General features: G+C 36.8%; 2 protein-coding genes across 4 annotated transcripts in view; both read right to left on the bottom strand.

Annotated features, from left to right (window-relative positions):
• LOC122532131 (neuromodulin) overlaps positions 1-14,961 on the bottom strand; it is a 139,364-nt gene extending 124,403 nt beyond the window's left edge. Inside the window, exon 1 of one of the 2 annotated variants that reach the window (XM_043660646.1) lies at positions 14,295-14,961. In XM_043660646.1, the coding sequence (XP_043516581.1) occupies positions 14,295-14,367 (73 nt within the window). In that variant the 5' untranslated portion in view covers positions 14,368-14,961. The remainder of the gene's footprint in view (positions 1-14,294) is intronic. The other variant, XM_043660647.1, reaches the window with a different exon arrangement.
• Positions 14,962-15,625: 664 nt separating this feature from the next.
• Positions 15,626-18,643, bottom strand: LOC122532128 (BUD13 homolog). 2 transcript variants are annotated; one of them, XM_043660641.1, is made up of 6 exons: positions 18,490-18,643; positions 17,462-18,156; positions 16,797-17,413; positions 16,561-16,715; positions 16,291-16,475; positions 15,626-16,205 (listed from the first exon to the last, which is right to left on the bottom strand). In XM_043660641.1, exons 1-6 carry the CDS (start codon positions 18,594-18,596, stop codon positions 16,033-16,035), a joined length of 1,932 nt encoding a protein of 643 aa, XP_043516576.1. In that variant the 5' UTR covers positions 18,597-18,643; the 3' UTR covers positions 15,626-16,032. The 2 variants fall into 2 exon arrangements, with proteins under 2 accessions (XP_043516576.1, XP_043516575.1); XM_043660640.1 differs by having other exon boundaries at positions 16,797-18,156.
• Between the last annotated feature and the right edge of the window lie 82 nt (positions 18,644-18,725).

Genomic DNA, 18,725 nt, shown 5'->3' with positions numbered 1-18,725 from the left:
ATATGTATAATACATATGTATGTACACTCTCGTCCAAAAGTTTCCAAACACGTAGCAAATTTAGATTAAAAAAAAAAAAAACGTGATAAAATAATAATAGAATTACTTTTGATAAAGTTAATACCAGTTGAAAAGTCTGTTATCATTGAACGATCCCAAACATTCACTACCTAAACACTAATCTAGCTCACACGTAGTGCAAGAACATGCGTTAGTTCAATATTTAAGAGGATCAAAAACTAACGACGTTAGAAATTGCACGATGGCACTCACAATTATCTGATCTCAATCTCAACGAAGAATCAAGAAGCGAATTAGATCGAAAAAACTATTACAGAATTACGTGCCCAAGAAGATCTGCGGGAACAATTGCGAAAAAGTTGAGAACGAAATTTAATAAGAAACTTTAAAGAAACTCAATGCTGCGTTTAATTCGTTTAATTAATTATTTTACAATCTAAGAATTAATCGATCGATTCTAGGATTTAAATGTTCTAATGTTGTGTTTAATGGTAAGAATCCTGGCCTTTAAAATTACATTATCCTCTCTCTCGATTAAGAAATGATCGTTGATACACACTTCATCTGAATTTGCCAGATGTTCGAAAACTTATGCCGCGGAGTGTATAGAGTTACAACCACCTGACGACACTTCATTGTTTTAACACTCAGTTCGTGCTCCACATACACACGTTCTCCACTTCTCTCAATAACCAACCCCCGTTTTCTGCAGCTTTCGCTCAGATACTACGTTATATCGTGTTAGACTGCATAAAGCCACAAATTACCTATACAATTCTCGACTATACAATTTCTTCGAATCCAACTGCGAAACTACGTAACGTCGCTGGAAAACGTTCTCAATGGGTTCGCACAAACGAGCGTGTTTCTTTACTGTCAACGTTTGAGAGCGGTGAATGCCTCGCGAGTTTGAAGAACCACTAGACCGTAAATTGACTTTGCAAATTTATTTGTGTTTCAATGCAAGGTTGTGTATATCTCCGCAAACGTTCATGCTCGATTTGATTGAAATTTTGGAAATGGGGCGACATTTTAGATGAGAGTAACGTTTACGAGAAGGATTTCTCGAATTCTATGTTTATCTTTTTCCTTTTTTTGGTTTGTTTTATATTTTTGATCAGGGACACTTGCTGAAAAAATATTTTCTATGTTTTCTTTTGTGTATGCGTGTATGTGTGTGTCGTGTTCTGGTTGATTGTAGTAAGAAAGAAGTAATTCGTACATTCGAGTAATTTATAACCTTGTGAAGAAGAATCGCGTATCAAATTAGGGGAGATCTCAACCTTCGAGATTGGCTGCGAAGAAAATTTTTCAGTGTTCATCAAGACTTTTGACTTTGTAAAACCTATCTTCGAAAAAAGAAAAAAAACAAATTTAGTACTGTGAAAATAGGAGTGTAAAATTAAAGATAGATTGTTTACAACTGTTTCGAATGTCTCGACAATTATTCATCAACGTTCTACATCCATTGCATGTTGAAAATGTTGAAAAAAACTCTTTTCATAAATATCATTTTCGTCTAAAGGGGGAATATTTCCAATATTTCAAACGAAGCGAAGCACCGACGTTCCTCAAAATTTTACTCAATATAATATACACACACGTAGTCGTACAATACACATTTTTTCGATTTGAATTTTCAAAATATAACGCAAAGAATTCTTTTTCTTTTGAAACGTGTATTTCTGACGTAAAGAGAAATATGCAATGCAATCTATTACTTTCTTGTCTACTTTCCCGCTACTAAATAATGTGATCCAACCCACTTTCGATGGAATGCGTGCATATGTTCGACGTAGCGCATGCTTTTTAACATAACCGTAAATTTTATGCGCGGCAGCGGGAGATTTTTGGCATGCGTAGCATTTCACACCTCTTCTTTTTTATGCCCGCCACACCACCAGAAAGTATGCTCGTGCACACGAAATACGAATTTCTTTCGTCATCGACGTGTTTATCCCGAGCGTCGCTGCCACACGGAAAATCTGCAATTCCGTTCGACCGTGATTGAACTTTTAGGTCCTCTCAGCCAGCCCGGATGTGAATTCACGTTGCAATTAACGAGAAACGCGTCTCGAAATGTTCAAATTAAAATACACCTGGCGCTAAACACGTCGTAACGAGAAACGCTAACCTTAAACGATACTTCCCGCGTATTTCATTTAAGCTTGCACAACCGCATTCACGATGGCGACAAATTGCACCGTAATGAAATACAGGGCTAATAATTCGTGTCCTGGTACACTTTGTCCTCGTTGAAACAATTTTCGCGTAAACGTGAATCGATTCTCTGCAAGAGAGGGGCGCGTGCATTAAAGTTTGGATACACTTTCTGAAAAAAAATAATTATCCAACATCTCGATTTCCGTCGCCGAGAGAGGAGCTCTTGCATCTTCATCGCACTGTCATTACGCAGGAGATATTTTTTTTTATAAAATCTATACATGAAAGACCATGCGTTAAAGTATCTCCTGTACTAGTAGCTTTTCGACATACGTAGGTTAATAAAGTTCTTTCTATGGAAAACAACTTGACGTAAAAAAAAAAAAAAAAATTAAGACGTAAAAGAAGACAAACTAAACTGTACCAAATTGCTGCCGTCTCAACGCAGAAGAAAATGCATTTGATACATTTCTCGAGTATGTCTCGCGAATATCTTTGTAATTGCACTTACAGATTAAAATCGGACACCCTGTGTACATTTGCGACGAGCAATTACTCGTCTCATTCGGTAGAACACAAAACTGAATGCAACAGATGATCGACGACACCCGTTCGCGAGTATCGAGTAGCATGATTCCCGAGTAGCATGCGCCACGTTAGGGGAGTGACAAAGCGTTGAGCTTAAGTAAGCACGAGAGCGAGCCGCTTTCCTCGCTGTTGTCGAAACAGGGAGAAGCGAACGGCTGTTGCTTGTCGTTACGTCGATTAAGGCAATTATCCGGAAAGGTCGAATCTGCGTGGCCGCGAGCATTCGAGCAGCTCGATCGATCGAACAGTGGGAGCCGGTCAATCGATGCTCCGTGTTCTCGCGCCTCAATCAATGCGGCCTTGGGTTAACTCAAACTCGACGTGGGTGTATCGCGATCGATTGATTTCGAAGAACCTCGTAATACGAAGCTTATTTGTTTAACTCGTGCACGCCGCGAGTCTTTTTTCTCCTCGACGATCAAAGCATCTCGTCGATTCTCGCACAGTTGTTCTCTCAATCATGGATGAATCTGTATACTCTCAATATACATACGTACGTGTTAACATACACTGAAAGTCTGGAGCGCCCAGAGTTTCATGTTCAAAAGATAGACAGATATAACGATTTAGCGCTATTATAGATAATAGATAGTCGAGTGTAACTAAAAGAAATCAAAGTGGTCAAAGAAATCGAACAAAACGAATTTTAATCATTCGTAATTGAAACTTCATATTTTTGAATTTAAATTTAAGTTCACTTCGTTTCTTGAAAAGTTCATGGATAACTAGCTCGCGTCGAAATAAAAATTTCGGATTTCTTGTTGTGTGTTGACAGTGTTTTATGATATTATGTCCGATAATTTCAAACGCACGTTATTATTTTTGCAAACACACCGTGATAAATAAGACCAGCGTCCTAAGACTAGAGATTTAGGCGATTCAGTGCGAAGTGCACGCTTGGACGGCCCTCGAAATCCAGAATTAATGGGATTGCTCCCTTTATTTCGCGAATTTACACGTACGCGTAAGTAATATAGTTGAGCCCGAGAGCTTGAAAGCCTTTTCCAGCTTACGTGTAATCGGGAAAAGTTGATACTACACTCTGCACAGCGCCGTGTCACTTCGCATTTCGTGCCCGTTTTCCAAACTATTTTCTGCGCTGATTCATTCGATCGAGCCGAGAGAACGGTATGTTGTAATTGGAATTTATTATGCGAACGTGATTTACATGACTGTGATTATACGATCGATCGCAACCCTCGTGAATTTTTCTACGAGGTAATTTTAGAAAGACTTTCACGCGAGCACCAGATCGATGAACTCTTTAAGAAAAACCGTGGAGAAACCTGTTAGTCTCTTCGATGGATAAAAAAAAAAAAAAGTCCCAGAAGAATGTTCCTCCGTTACTTTCGATCTTTCCACGATATATGAAATTTGATGGATTAATTTAATAACGCGTTAATTGGGCGTTAGCGAACGCAATAGTGTACAACATTTATTATAATTTACGTATTTATCAGCATGCTACTTTGCAACGTAATCAAGAAAACTCCGTGGCCCTTTTTTTATGTAAGAAAAGAAAAATTTTTTAAAATCATTCGTTACAATAAAAATGTGTAAATGGCCGTGTTTAATAAAAAGAATTGCACCTTTTTTTACTTATTTCTGCGTCATTCCTCACCGTCACAAAAGAAACAACGAAACCTAATAGTTTACGCACGTAGATATCTGCTTGCTTCACAATATGGTAGAACCAAAAAATAAATTTCCATTTCGTCGAATAATCACTGCCACTGTCTGTATGTTCCTTTCTCTCATTTCACAAAGAGGAAGGGCCAAAGTGCATTTTGCCGTTATTCGCGGTGAAACGATCAACTCGAGGAAAAAATTGGAAAAATCGAAAACTGAGGGACAAGGGTATGTAACTTTCACCGTTGAGTGAGCCTGGAAAGAAAAGGATTTCGGTATTCGAGCGGGAGAAACGCAGCGAACGAATTCATTCGCGTGTTTTTCCAAATGAAAAATGCCCGAGCTGTCGCGTTCGAAAAAGTGTATGGGACGATTCGCGGGCTTGGATTGGACGCTTAAAATCGCCTAAGCGCGCGGAATAATCAATTTGTAAGTGTCGTGGGCAATAGACTCGGTTGGCCAGAACAGTTTGGCACTTTTCCACTCAACGGCCGACGCTGCTTAGTCGAATAAATGCATTATTCCCTGCTACGTGTTGGTTTTGGCAAACGGAAGCAACGGAGACTCCGTTCTCGGCAAATAATTGATTCGACGAGGGTTTATTCTTTCGACAAACATCTACAATTTATCGTATTTGTATCGAATATGTACGCATATAGTGGAAATATATTCTCGACCGAACAAATTTTCTTCGCAACAAGAGACATGTTTTTCAGAGTTTTAAGAAGTTTTGTTTTATCGACGATTGATGATTGTACGACAATGTTCATTTTATTTTCAATCCAAATGAATTTTGAAATATAAAGTAAAAGAAAATCTGTCTGGTCGAGAAATAATTGGATAAAATATATATTGTTAATAATTCTCTTGATGATTTTTACAGATTATAAATGACTTGATTGTGCCATTTACGAATTGGTAATAATTATACCGCGGGATTTTTACGCATTTACAGAGAAATAGAGAATCCCATAGAATACACCTAATATGAGAAAGTAACATGAAATACCCATGTACATAATATTTTCTACAATATTCCAGGGAAACTTCCTTCCCTAATATCATCTTTCAGCGATGAATTGTTCTTTCAAAAAACGTTTCAAAATACTTTTCTCGCATGCAAGACGAGTTCTCTAATTTTCCAATGGCTACGTTAACGATTTTTATGTTTCATCTCTTTTATAAACCACCGTATCTGTATCGTGACGTAATTATTGTAATAAAACAAAAAAAGAAAAGAGAAACAGAATATTATAATACTTTTCCAAAATAAGTATATATATATATATCAGTTGTGTATCACCCTAACAAGCGCGAATTCGGTTAAAGTCGCTTCCGAGCTAATATCCATATATCGCTGGATAAATTTTGCACAGATCATCGCGCCGATAATGTTATTGCTCGATAAGGAAGAGCGCGACAGCGTTTATCAAAATAATCTTTGAATTTATCGAATATCGAGGGGCACGAAGCAGGTATCGTGAACAAATTCTCCTTGATTTTGTAGAATTTCCTTCTGTTGCAAACGTTGCAACGAAGAACAGAGATCTGGGAGAGCAGAGTTGCGTGGAGAAACGAGACAACCCGCTGTCGTATCGTACGTTGTTCGCTTTATTATTTACCTTTGTTATATTTCAGCGCTTTCCCAGCGGGACGCGAACATCGAACCTCGCCGGTGGACGTTTCGCCACGGTGCTTCTCGGAGAAATAACACTTGGTTCACGCGCTCGATTGGGACCGATCACGGATAAAAAAATAAATAACCGTTCCTCCCCGGTGTTTGGGCTTCGGCGATTCTTTGCTTAGGATCTTCTCGCGAATGAAGAAGCGTGGAAACGACGGTTCCACGGCGAACGAACCAGAATAAACGCAAGAGAAACGCTGGATAAACGTCTAGTTTAATGTCACAGTATCATTTGCGTTCCATTTCATTTAATATGGAATATACGAAAGTTTCACAATAATTTGTAAATATGTATATTGGAACTACGCGCTTCGACGTTGAAATTTTACTACTTCGGAGAAAGAAGTTTTCGTTCAAACGCAGATATTCCAAACTTGATTTGTCCGCGCACTCTTCAAGCAAATACGATAATATTTTCTGCCTCGAGGATGTCGAATATTTTTGTTTACTCGAAAACTTTTTGACAGCGTATTGTATAGGTAGAGCAATTTCGATCAGAAATCCTGCGCGTGATCATAAATGCATTCTTGCTTTATAACCGACGATAGTTTTGAAAAACAGAGCTGGGAAATTCCTTCGGTTAAACAGGAAATCGTAAAATGAGTGAGAAACTATTTGCAAACACTCCGATACACTGACCAAGCGACTACTCGAGGAAAGTTAGAAGCGATTCAAACTTCCGATTATGAAAGATACATTTGAACGACTTCTTGTAATACAGACTGGCGGACGCTTCATGAAAAATAGTCGATATTTTAAACTTTTATAACTTTGTGGGAAGAGAAAAGAAACGTCGTTTTAATGATGAAGCTTCACTTTGAGAGTTACGAACGCCTGCGGGTGGAAAACTAATGATAATTCTGTTCTCGAAAATTGTAAAAAATTCGAGTGTCTCTGAAATGAACTGAAAAACTATTTTCATGGCTAGATCTATCATCATCTTGAAGAAAGAAGTCTTTGTTAAAAGAGAGTTATATGAGTCAATGCAAAGTGACTGTTCGTGGAGAATCGAGAAAAGACTAGGAATTAAACACTTTTCAACGACTATCATAATATTTTAATAAACAGATCGAAATATAAATGAAATTCTTGAATTATCATAATATTTTAGAGCTTCTTGTAGTTTTAATATCCAGCATTACGTGCTTACATAATCCATATATATGCAGTACCGTCATCATCGTAATACTTGTCAGGTTATCTGTAAAGAGCAGCTTGGTTTCGAGCGTCGTGTATTCGCAAGATTAAGAAATTTGTTAATCCCTTGATAACGAGTGTCACGAGACCAGAAACGTTGACAGTCACTCTCATAAACACACACGCCCCGCAGAGAAAATTTCGTCAGTCCAAAACAGAGTGATAACTCTGCGCAAATTTTCTAATTACCAAAAAGATTTTAATTTCTTTCTTTCTCTCATTTTTCACAAATAGGCTAATAATTATGTACTGCCATGTGAGCTCGTATCTCTTGCGGACAGCGATGATACGTATGATTCACATGAAATGAAAAACTTATCGTCAAGGGATCGAAAAAAAAAAAAAAAAACATAGTGTTTAAATAGAAAATAGAAACTATAGTAACGTCAGAGTACACGCCTTAATTATCTTATCTTGCATTCTATCGCTAATTACATAGCACTCGAAGTAAGATACTTTCACTATTCTTTCCCGCTATAATTATCAATCTTATTTCCCTCATTGTACAGCTTTTGCTATACGTGATGAATTACACGCGAGTACAAATGTGTTAATATTTCGTCTGCAATTCTTTTCGATGATTCGCGTCATTAAATTCTGTTTTTCAATACTAACGGTGTGCTTAATAATTTTTCACCATTACGTCAACAAAATTTCACAAAATACATAATGGGCATTTTCGGCCCAATCTAAGCTTGAAATTTTAAGTTTGAAATCATTATATTGGTTGATCAGTCATGGGAACTTGCCGAAAACGTAACTTCTTTTATTTTTAATAACAAGTGCTACTCCTCACTGATTAAAACAGCTTTTATTGAATTTTTCGTGGTTTTCTTGCAACTAGCATTATACAAAATTTTGTTATTTATTTATCTATTTATATTATCTATATATTTATATATTTATCATATATTTATATTATCTATATAAATATTTATATTATCTATTGTCTAATATTTATTTTATTTATATATTTATATATTTATTATCTGTATATCTATATATTTATATTGTCTGTAATATAGTTACCTGTACATATTACTTATTATTTGAGTTTATTATTTAATCAAAGATCGTATCGTTCTAGGTGAGGCTAAGCACTTGTTCGAGTTTGGTTGGCCGTTCCTTAACTCCCGATAGCGAGAAAATCTTGATGGAGGGACGCCGGAACGTGTTTGTTGAGAAAATCTCATTACTCGCGAGTCACTGAACTCCACGCTTCTCGGTTTTCCCAGACGTGGAAAAACGGTCTCGGCCGATGGGAGAAAATATTATCAGCGTTAAAATGAAATTGTTTCACCGCTGCATTCGTTGCTCGTAACGTCGACGAGCGAACATATCGGGGTAACCTGATTTTCCTCGCCGAGCCGACAGTAAATAACGTTTACGTATCGCGATCTTCGCGCTTCGACGATTCGTTGAACCCCGAACTAACTCGCGTGATAGGGCTAAACTTTCTCGGAACCTCGTATATATTCGAGATCATGAAAGAATTTGTTATTTATTCGAGAGACCTTGAGTATCGTTGGTTGTACGTGCCCCGTAGAGAATCCTGGAAAATCGAAGCAAAACTGTGGAAAATTCGAGTGGAAATGTAACTAGCTTTCCAAAGGATAATCGATCGAAATTGTGCAAACTCTTTGATGGACCATGTGAGTTTCTGAGTTCGGAGCAGATGTTCAGAATAGATTATCGGATCACTGTTGACGGCGCGTAGATGGATTATTTTCGGAGCGAGATACACACCTCTTCAGAAATTATATTATTCACAATCAGAAAAGATTTATCTCGCATTTTTCAAAAATGTCCATCGAGCTGAATCACGATTTTTTATGGATCAAGAAAAAAGAAACATACTTTACATGGAAAATGGCCAATCAACAAATCTAATCATTATTTTACCTTCATTACTGAGAATAGAGTTTATTTATTTTATTTTTATGTAATATCGAAAGAAGAAATCAATAGGCTACAGTTTATTTCTAATTTCAGTAATATTGACTTTCGGCTCGAATTCAAAAACTGAGTAGCAACGATGATCTCGATGACGCACATTCGTCTTTAGATAAACCGAGCAAAAGTATTAAACGACGTCATCGTCCTCAAATGTGTTTAGATGTACGTGTGAGATATCTTCATGTGCGTTCCATATTTAGATACGAATGACAACTCTATCAACGTTAGATTATCTGCGAATTACATCGATAGGAAGTACATTTAACGTGACGCGAATGTCGATAATTGATTTGTTTTATTTCAGCATAACTCGAGCGCTGCAAATCATCTTATTGTCGAACAATTATTTAATAATTTACTATTTGTTAATTAACTACTCGTTTTGGTTACTTTTAAGGATGGCTAAGCAGTGGAATAACACGACATAAATACACATACCAACTTTATATATTATAGTGTCATGAACAAGATTTTCTTAATTTAGGAGAAATAATAGGCACATACGTCCCGTGTGTCGCGTAAGAATTTTCTGTTCGTGACGCGAAACGCGGATCTCGTTGCGAAGAAAAATACGAAGAAATAAAACGTAAGCACCTAATACGGCGTATAAATTCACCATACAAAACAGCCTGATCATCCGTCCTCCGCTTCCTGTCGATCGCCTTGATATTACCAAAGCGTGCACATTATCGGAACAACTGATCTAACAAAGTGAACCACGGTACTTTTCTGCATTGTCGTGGAAAGTAAACGCCACGACTTTTCACTGGAATAAAGTCTAAAAAATCGTTAAGAAAACATCTGTCAGTCTAACATAATCTGACTTAATCTTAATCTAAAAACAAATGTTTTCAAACTAAATTTCTCCAATTAATCTGTAACCTAATCTATAACCTAATGACATTTGAAGCCAAAAAACTGCTTTGATAAAGAGAATTTATGGAATAATTTTCCAGTCTCTTAGTCAAATGTTTAAAAATAATTCTCCTTTAAGGAGAATTTCACTTTCTGTCTTTATTAATATTGATACAAACTGCAAGTATAAGCAAATAAATAATACTGTATTACAGGAAATCTTCCATGTTGCAGAATATCAAACCTCAAAAGATCTGTTAGAGTACGAGAGCCGCACATCTTGAATAATATTCTCATATATATATATATGCCCCATATTGCTTTACCTCCGCGAGGAGGAAGAGAGTTTCACAGACGCATAATTCGATCGTAACGTAACGTCTAACTGTAATATCTGCTTGTTCTCGTAAGATGTTACGAGGAGCACGTTTTATTGGTTAAAAAGTATCCAAGTTGTGCATTTTCTCTCTGATAAAATCTTACGAATTACTGAATTACTCTACAGTCGAGCGAACGTTATACGAATATTACACCTTTGCAGACTCTTATGGACAATCGATTAGGAAAAACTTTATTTTACAATTATATCTTCTCCGTCATTAAATATTCTTATCGTTAATATATGAATATCAGATATTTGTGGATCTATATTTTTGTACTAGACATCTGGCCCAAATTCAAGTGTATTTGACGAGTTTAAAAAACTCTGGACTTTCTCCAGAACGAGGCTTCGAACGAAAAAAAAAAAAAAAAAATCGAGTCGTCCTTCTCATTCAAAAATCATTCAAATTTCATTTCAGAAGCGTGTCATTGCAAATCGAGAAACAATTTCTAAATGAAAAATTACGAGTCGGTCACTTGACAATTTTCTATTAATCAGGAAAGAGAGAAAAAAAAAAAAAAAAACGAAGACAAGAAACGTGAACGACGTCGATCGCGTTCCGCTCATAAATATCGCAAGAGTATGAACAGATTTCGTGCTCGAGTACCCAAACGAAATGTATGGGGAGTCGTTACGGTCCGGGCCGTGCCGAGAATTTTCATTTCATTCAACCCGTGAACATCCCCTTTTCGACTCTTTCCCTCCCGTGGCGTGCAACGTCCAGCTTTCCCTCCCTCTAATAGAGCTCTTGAGCCTCGAAACTCCGACTTTATCGATATCAACGGTGTGACGGGCCATCACACATAGAAATCGCGAGCCGGCGTTAACGCGATGCACGAACCGACCGTGAAGAAAAATCAGAAGGTCGGGAACTCCGTTCGCAGTTCGAGGGATCAATCGGCCTTCGTTTCGCAACGCGACTCCGTAACTCGAGGCTTTAGAACTTTCTCCTCGGGCAACTGGTTGTATCGCCAGTGAGAATCTCTGTTCCTTCGACGTGGAAACATCGGAAGAGGATTCGTTCTTTCTTCCTTCCTTCCTTTTTTTTTTTTTTTAATGAGAATCAGAGTAAGCAGAGGGGATTTCATTCAATCGATAAGAAACTGCAGGGTTCCAATATTGAAATTTTCTTAGCGAGCGACAAGTGTTTCATAAGTATCAAACTGATCGATTCTAATTTTTTTAACGAGTGAAAAGAATGTCGAACGAAAGATCCTAGAAAGCGAGTGAGGAAAATGATAAGATAGAGAAAAGTTAAAGAAAGTGATAGAATTTAGAGATTTATTTCAAGGTTGTAATACATACATACACAATTCCAGTTTTTCTCAGTTTTTTGATTTCGGTGAATGATTAATATTCTTCGTCCACAACTCACTAAGAAACAACATCATATAAACGCAGCATTCTATTTGCAATTTATTTTCTATCAATTTTTCTTATCTGTAATATTAATCTATGAAAAAAAGATTCGAAATATCTGCTCGATGTTTTTCTCATCATTACATTTTCCATCTAGATTCTATAATTCTATGAGTTTAAAGAAATTGAAGTATTTATTAATGCTATAATAAATTATTGCTTCTGTAAGTTCATTCTTCTCAAAATGATAACAAAAATAATAATAAATTCAAAAGTCACAATTGATGGAGTTAACCAATGTGATTTCTGAATGAATTATGTATGTAAGTATATGGCCTTTTTTGACACGTTAATTGATCATATTTTCTATATTTCCTACAATTATTAGTCATCTTTCTTTGATATCTTTCGCCTTGTTCTGTATCGCTTTGTTATACAACCGTGACTAACTCCATTCTGAGAAAAACCGCATTACGATAACACATTGAATTTTGTTTGAACATGTATTACTATTTACACGTTTCATATTACTTTTCGTGATATTTTTTTTATTTCATGAAAAAAAAAATATAGCAAAAACTATATACGATTTATTAATAATTGTAATCAGTCATATGTTAACGCGAGTTGTATGAAAAAACGATGCAACAACGATCTACGTAATTACTCTTTGGAAAGTTTTAATAAGCAACTGTTCAATTCTAATGGTATCTAATTGTAGCTTGACGCTCCAAGAGAAAAAAAAGCTTCCTTTGTGAGCGCAAGCTTTACGATGAAACTATGTATTTATCGCAAAACAACGAGTTGATTAACCAATGAAAAGGTTAAATGAACGTTGCACTGCAGAGACGTTTAAAGTTCTTCTGAGTCACTATATTAACGTCAATAATGTTGAACATCTCGTGTCTGAACATTGCAAAACATGCCATTTCGAAACAACGACACAAGTCCGCTAATTAAAAATCTCTTACAAACAAATTACTCGATATCATCAGCAATCACGAGAGAAGGAGTTCTCTTTCTGTTCTAACGCGATAATAACTTCAAGAACAAAAGTACGTGTTTCGAATAAAAAAATTTTTAGAACACATTCATTATCTAAGAAGAAGATGTATCGTATTTTCAACATCAATATCTTTTCGAATATTAAATTACATGTAGGATTTATTTCAATATTTAAGAACGTTGTATTTTCTTGTCTAATCCGTTTAGCATACGTAAATTCATCTCTTTTGTGCTACCATCTATTGTTTCAGCGTGAGAACACATATCCTCATTATCTTTGTTTCAATTCGTAGAAGAAAATTATGTCCACGACATCTTTGTCATGAACGAAATGTTAATTTATCATTTCTATCATCCACGTTATTTGTTATGTCCCATACCTTAGTATCTTTCATACTTTGAAAAATACATTTATGAAAAATACACGTTAATAAAATGGTTTGTTATAAAAATAAAAAAAAGTACTTGTTGGAGTATTCGGATGGCCGAGCTTAGAATATTAGAAGCTGCGCTGCATTTACGTTCGATCGAAATCGTAAATTCTCTCAAGAGTCGAATAATAAAATATGTTTCAGCTAGCTGTCGGATTGAAAAAGTTCTTAATTGCAAGCTTCGTTAGCCAGAAGCCACGGCATTCGACGCTCGAAATGCTTGAATCGTTTCTCCCCGGAGAATTTCAGACCGCTCGGAATACGAATGCCTCCACGCTCTTGCAAATCGATTTCATTATAATTTCGTTACTCGTCGGATTCCTCGCATTTCGCGTTCTTTCACGACGCGGCGCGACCGGGAATCGCCTCTAACCACGACCAGTCAAGGATTAAACTTTGAACGACGCCCAAGGACCTCTGGCAGCAGCAAAAAGAAGTCCATAATTCTTCGAATCGTCCTTCGAAGGGACAAAACAACAAACCACCCGCGCATTTTCAACGAGATTAGAAACACGTCCTTGTACGAGAACCGTTCTCGAGCCGCGGCGCAATTAATTTTACATTTTTTCTCGGCATCTCAATTTGACGATGCAAACTGCAACTCTTCAGAGAGTTATACTCTTTGAAATATCACCTCGTGAATTTATTTGACGACAAATCGCGAAGAGTAGGAAACTTTCACGACGAATTGCGACGAACGGCGTGTGTAAATTGAAATAGTCAATGGGTCTCGTCTATTACAATTTTCTTGGTCCCCCCAGTAGCCAACGTTCATTCGACGAACAGAAGTGCAGTTCGCATTATTTTAAATTAAACTATTGTACGTGCTTCTTTTTGTGTTCTCTACGGTGTATAGCCCGCACGGCGCGTTTCACTTTCATTCCAGTTGAATAAAAAATTAACACATAGCCAATACAGTCCGCGTAATTACGTATGTTCTTAGATAGATATCGTAACCAATCAACATTCATCGTATTTATGTTCGAACAAGCGTAATATACATTGACAAGAGCGAGTTACTCACCACCGTTCTTCTCGTCCTCCTTCGCTTCATCCCCTACCGGCTGGACACTCTCCTTGCTCGTGTTGCACCCCATTTTCACTCCGGCTCTACCTTGCTCTCTTCCTTTTTCCTCTATCTCTTCTCTATCCTCAGTCAAACGCAAACGCCCACTCGCGTTACTCGCGACACTCGCTGCGCGTAATTCGCGACTACGATCGACTAATCGTAAACGGTTTCCTCGTTGACATCGAGTCGCGAGACGAAGGACCGTGGTCGCACGTTGGGAAAAAACTGCCGACACTTGGACCGGCAGGGACGAGTTGAACAGTAGGAAAGATCACAGCGTTATTTTCGGCGTTTCCAAAAATCTCGGTTCTTCTCTGGTGGCCCGGAGAAGGTGAACGACACGTCGCGGTACCGGCGTTATTCGCAGCAAGCTTCGTTGAGAGACGAAAATACAATTGATTCTTTGTGATTGGTCAAATCGTGGACGTATCGTAAATTCGATCGGTTACGCCGTCTCTTCCCTTCGCGAGTTTAACAACCGGTTAAGAAAAATATATATGTATGTATGTATGTATATATATATATTTATATATCTATATATTAAAACACTGTACAAAAGCTACTTGCCGGCGAACACTAAACGCTAACCTACGAATATACCACGAACACAATTCTCGTCGGCGTCGCGAGACGTACTGACACTGCCGACGACCCTGCCCTTGCGTCGCGACTACGCGAGTCGATATATATTCCTTCGTGATCTCTGTCTGCGTAAACGTACACACACGCTGCATGCGCGCGAAAACCAATAACAGTGTGCACGTCTACGACGGATCCTCCATATGCAACCTTGCTTTCAGAGATGCTGCAATTTCTCGTAATTTTGCATCTTTCGAGTTTCCACCGAGGGGTATAGTCGGTTTCGTTCCTGGGTGTATCTCGTTAGTTAACCACGCGCCACTCCCAATTCTCGTGCACCATCCAAGAAGAGAGTAGTTTTGCAAGGTTCAATCGATTTCATAAACGGATAGATACTACGGCCGGTTGTTTTATTGTACTGAAACGACGAGACCGGTGGCAGACAGGCGCCAGCAGCTCTCGCGGTCTTCCTGTTTTCTGGAACGAATATCGATTTTGTAGTTTTGATAATCCTCCGCAATTTACCACCGTTGATGATTCATATTTCATGGACGCGACTTACACGTTTGTTTGCGTTTCGTAGTCGCGTGACTCGCGAGAGCGGTACTGACAAATAGCTGTCGGTAGTTTTAATGCTTCTCTGGCATGCGCGATTCTCCCGATACAGAAAATATTAAGGATAAGAAGTAACAATGATTAGTAACGAATTTAATTAGCAACGATGTTTATTGATTATATGGATGATAGAAATTATATTTTACAATGTCTAATATATACAGGATGTATTAACATTAATATTTATATCGAAAAATCTGGGAATATTGATGTATTAATAGGATGTATTAACATTAATATTTATATCGAAAAATCGCTAGTCTTTCAGAGATTTCACATACAGTACATATCTTTCTCTCTTTTTTTTTTTTTTTTTTTTTTTTTTCAATATCTCCACCTATTCATTTGGCTGTATGTTGTAATATTTTACTCAACGATTCAAAAATATTTGTAAAAATTTTTGAACATCCTGTATATTTTCGATTCCTTGGTTAACAATTAAACCATATTGCTCGTCATGTGTATAACGTATAAAAAAAAAAAGTTAAACGTGTACATTTTACATATCAGAAGTGCTCCATTTATAAGCTTCTTCTTGACGCGCTACTTTGGCATTTTGCGCTTCAAACCATCGTTTTTCGTAGCCATTACTTCTGTCGACTCCGTCCCATCTATGACCAGGTTTGACACCGAAACGATTTGGCATAAATGATCCTTCGTATTTTGGTTGATCTGAAAAACATACATAATCGCATATCAATTAAACCATCGTCACAAATACGAAGATTTTCTCAGAATTTAAAGTATAACGCTTTACCTGGTTTCCTCTTCCCTTCTTTTATCTGTTTTTGTTTAATATATTCTAACATAGGATCACCTTCTCTTTCTTGTTCCCTAAGTCTTTTGTCTAAATCAGCATCATCTGCGTACCTTGCTAAAGGCTTACTCATTTCATAAAGATCGTCTTTTAGTTTTTCTTCACGATCCTCAACTTGTTTCAAGCTGATGTAACAAACATGTTTTTTTCAGAAATTTATCCACAAGCACAATAATTTCATTTTACAAATTGGATTTCATATTCACTTACCCTTTCCCCCATTTAGCGTATTTTTCGTCTAATTCCGCTTGTCGCTTCTGTTTCTCCCGTTCTTCCTTCGCTTCTGCTTCCAAATCGCGTTTTTTACCTGTTTTAGTATCGCGTACAATTGCTGCTTGTCCAATTCCTGTAACTTCTTTGCTAAGCTGAAGAAAACGAAATTTTGTTATTTTTTAATAAGATGTAAATTAGAAATTAGAAATGAAAACTGAAACTTATCCAAATACCTTGCTAAAATGTTCAGCTTCTCGCTTTTTGTATGCCTCTGTTTCTTCTCGCAGTGTTTTAGCATCTTGTAAGCCAGCTCTTTTTCCATCTAATGTTTTTTTCATTCGTTTTTCGGTATCTACTTCGTCTACACCCCCATGTTTTGATATTTTTTCCTTGACATAAATGTCTTCTTTGCGTGAACGATGATTAGAATCGTAATCATATCGATCACCAAATTTATTCGATTTGGACTTATAGAAATCTCTATTGTCTTCTCTATGTCTATTTGAGCTTGAGTGGATATCTCTGTTTCTTTTACGAGACGGACTTATATGTGAATCGTGCCTTCTGTTTGGATTTTTTTCATAATGTTTATACATTCTACTCCTACCAGGTTTTTCATTTCTATACTTATGATATCTTGGTGAACTTTCTTTGAACGAATTATCGTGCCTGTTTCTTCTTATTTTGATTGACTCGTCGTGTCGACTTCTGTATTTGGAATTCATATGAACATTCACATCTCTTTCATATTTTCTAGTAGGTGGGTTACGTTCAGAATGATTATCCCTCGTCCTATGCTTATGATTTTTACTTCTTCTTGCTAGGTTTAAGTCTGATTCATAATCTTTACTTTTTCTATTTCTCTCAGGATTCAAATCTGAATCAGTATTTTTTTTACTTTTTCTAGGAGGACTCAAATCTGAATCAGAATCTTTCCTACTCTTTCTAGGAGGACTCAAATCAGAATCAGAATCTTTTCTACTTTTCCTAGGAGGGCTCAAGTCTGAATTATTTGCATTTTTATGCTCTGTACTTTTCTTAGATTTGTGTTTTTTATTTTTCCTCGATGGACTTAAATCGGAGTCATCAGATATTTTCTCTTTTCTTTTTGTCTTCTTTTTCATTTTGTGTGATGAAACACCTGTGTCTTGACTGCTATCACTGTCACTGCCAATATGGTTAAGATTTCTGTGTTTTTTAGATTTTATTCTAGGTGGGCTTAAATCACTATCCTCATCTTCTTTTGCTTCTCCATTTGTCTGGTTCTTTGTCATTTTAGATATCCGTGGAGGAGACAAGTCGTCGCCTGAATATTCTTTTTCTTTTCTCAATGGATTCGGGCTATTATCAGAAATGTGCTTTGCTTTTTCGAATTGCTCATTTCTTCTATCTACACTAGTGATAGTTAAATCACCGTCTTCGTCATTAGCTATAATTTTCCATCTTCTTTTGTCAGTGAAATCAACTGGCCCACGTTCATCCACCACGCCAGCAATTTGAGGTGCATCTTCTGCATCGATGAAAATATCAAATTCATTCTCTTCCATTGGTCTCAAATTTTTCAGGTCTATGTCATCGTCAATGATCTTTACTCTGCAAAATACATCTCAACATTTGTAGAATAATAAAAGAAGTGAATAATCTTTGAAGAATTATTGCCTAAAGTCGTTAAAATCAATTGTGGATTTTACAATTTGGTTTGACCAAAATTTTTTGCGCATTCGAACAATCTTCCATAAACGTAACATTCAATTAAGAAAATGATAGTAAGTAAGAGTATTTTATTTATTATGCGTTACAGTTTCAAATATTCGAAATGTTTCATCTTCCAAGAAGATATGTGAAATAATTACTATAACCTAAAACACAAGGATTTCCTGTTGAAACTGTCGAAACGAGCTATGATATTTGTAAATTTAAACTTACGTTTTTGCTCCCAATTTCGCCTTTTTCTTTTTCTTTTTCTTCTTGTCATCTCCTGAGGACAAATATTTTTTTAAATATTCCTTTTGATTTATAACCTTTCTTTCCATTATAACTCACGCAAGTGCTAGCGCGCAACTACGCGCTGACCTACTGTAGACATTTCGTGGCGCATTCACGCGGGGGCGCCACATTCACTATTTAAATATTCCACGAAAATAACAATTTGAAAAATTGTA

This window comes from Frieseomelitta varia, unplaced genomic scaffold, assembly GCF_011392965.1.
Source record: "Frieseomelitta varia isolate USP_RPSP 00005682 unplaced genomic scaffold, Fvar_1.2 scaffold_437, whole genome shotgun sequence".
Taxonomy (NCBI): Eukaryota; Metazoa; Arthropoda; class Insecta; order Hymenoptera; family Apidae; genus Frieseomelitta; species Frieseomelitta varia.
The sequence above is the reverse complement of the archived record's forward strand: the minus strand, read 5'-3'. Positions and strand labels throughout refer to the sequence as shown.

Excerpts from the sequence above, each read along its gene's own strand:
- LOC122532128 (XM_043660640.1), bottom strand. The coding sequence starts at position 18,596 with ATGGAAAGAAAGGTTATAAATCAAAAGGAATATTTAAAAAAATATTTG. Across the intron at positions 16,716-16,796 it reads AAGCTGAACATTTTAGCAAG|CTTAGCAAAGAAGTTACAGG; the intron begins GTATTTGGATAA and ends CGTTTTCTTCAG. Across the intron at positions 16,206-16,290 it reads AGAAGGGAAGAGGAAACCAG|ATCAACCAAAATACGAAGGA; the intron begins GTAAAGCGTTAT and ends TATGTTTTTCAG.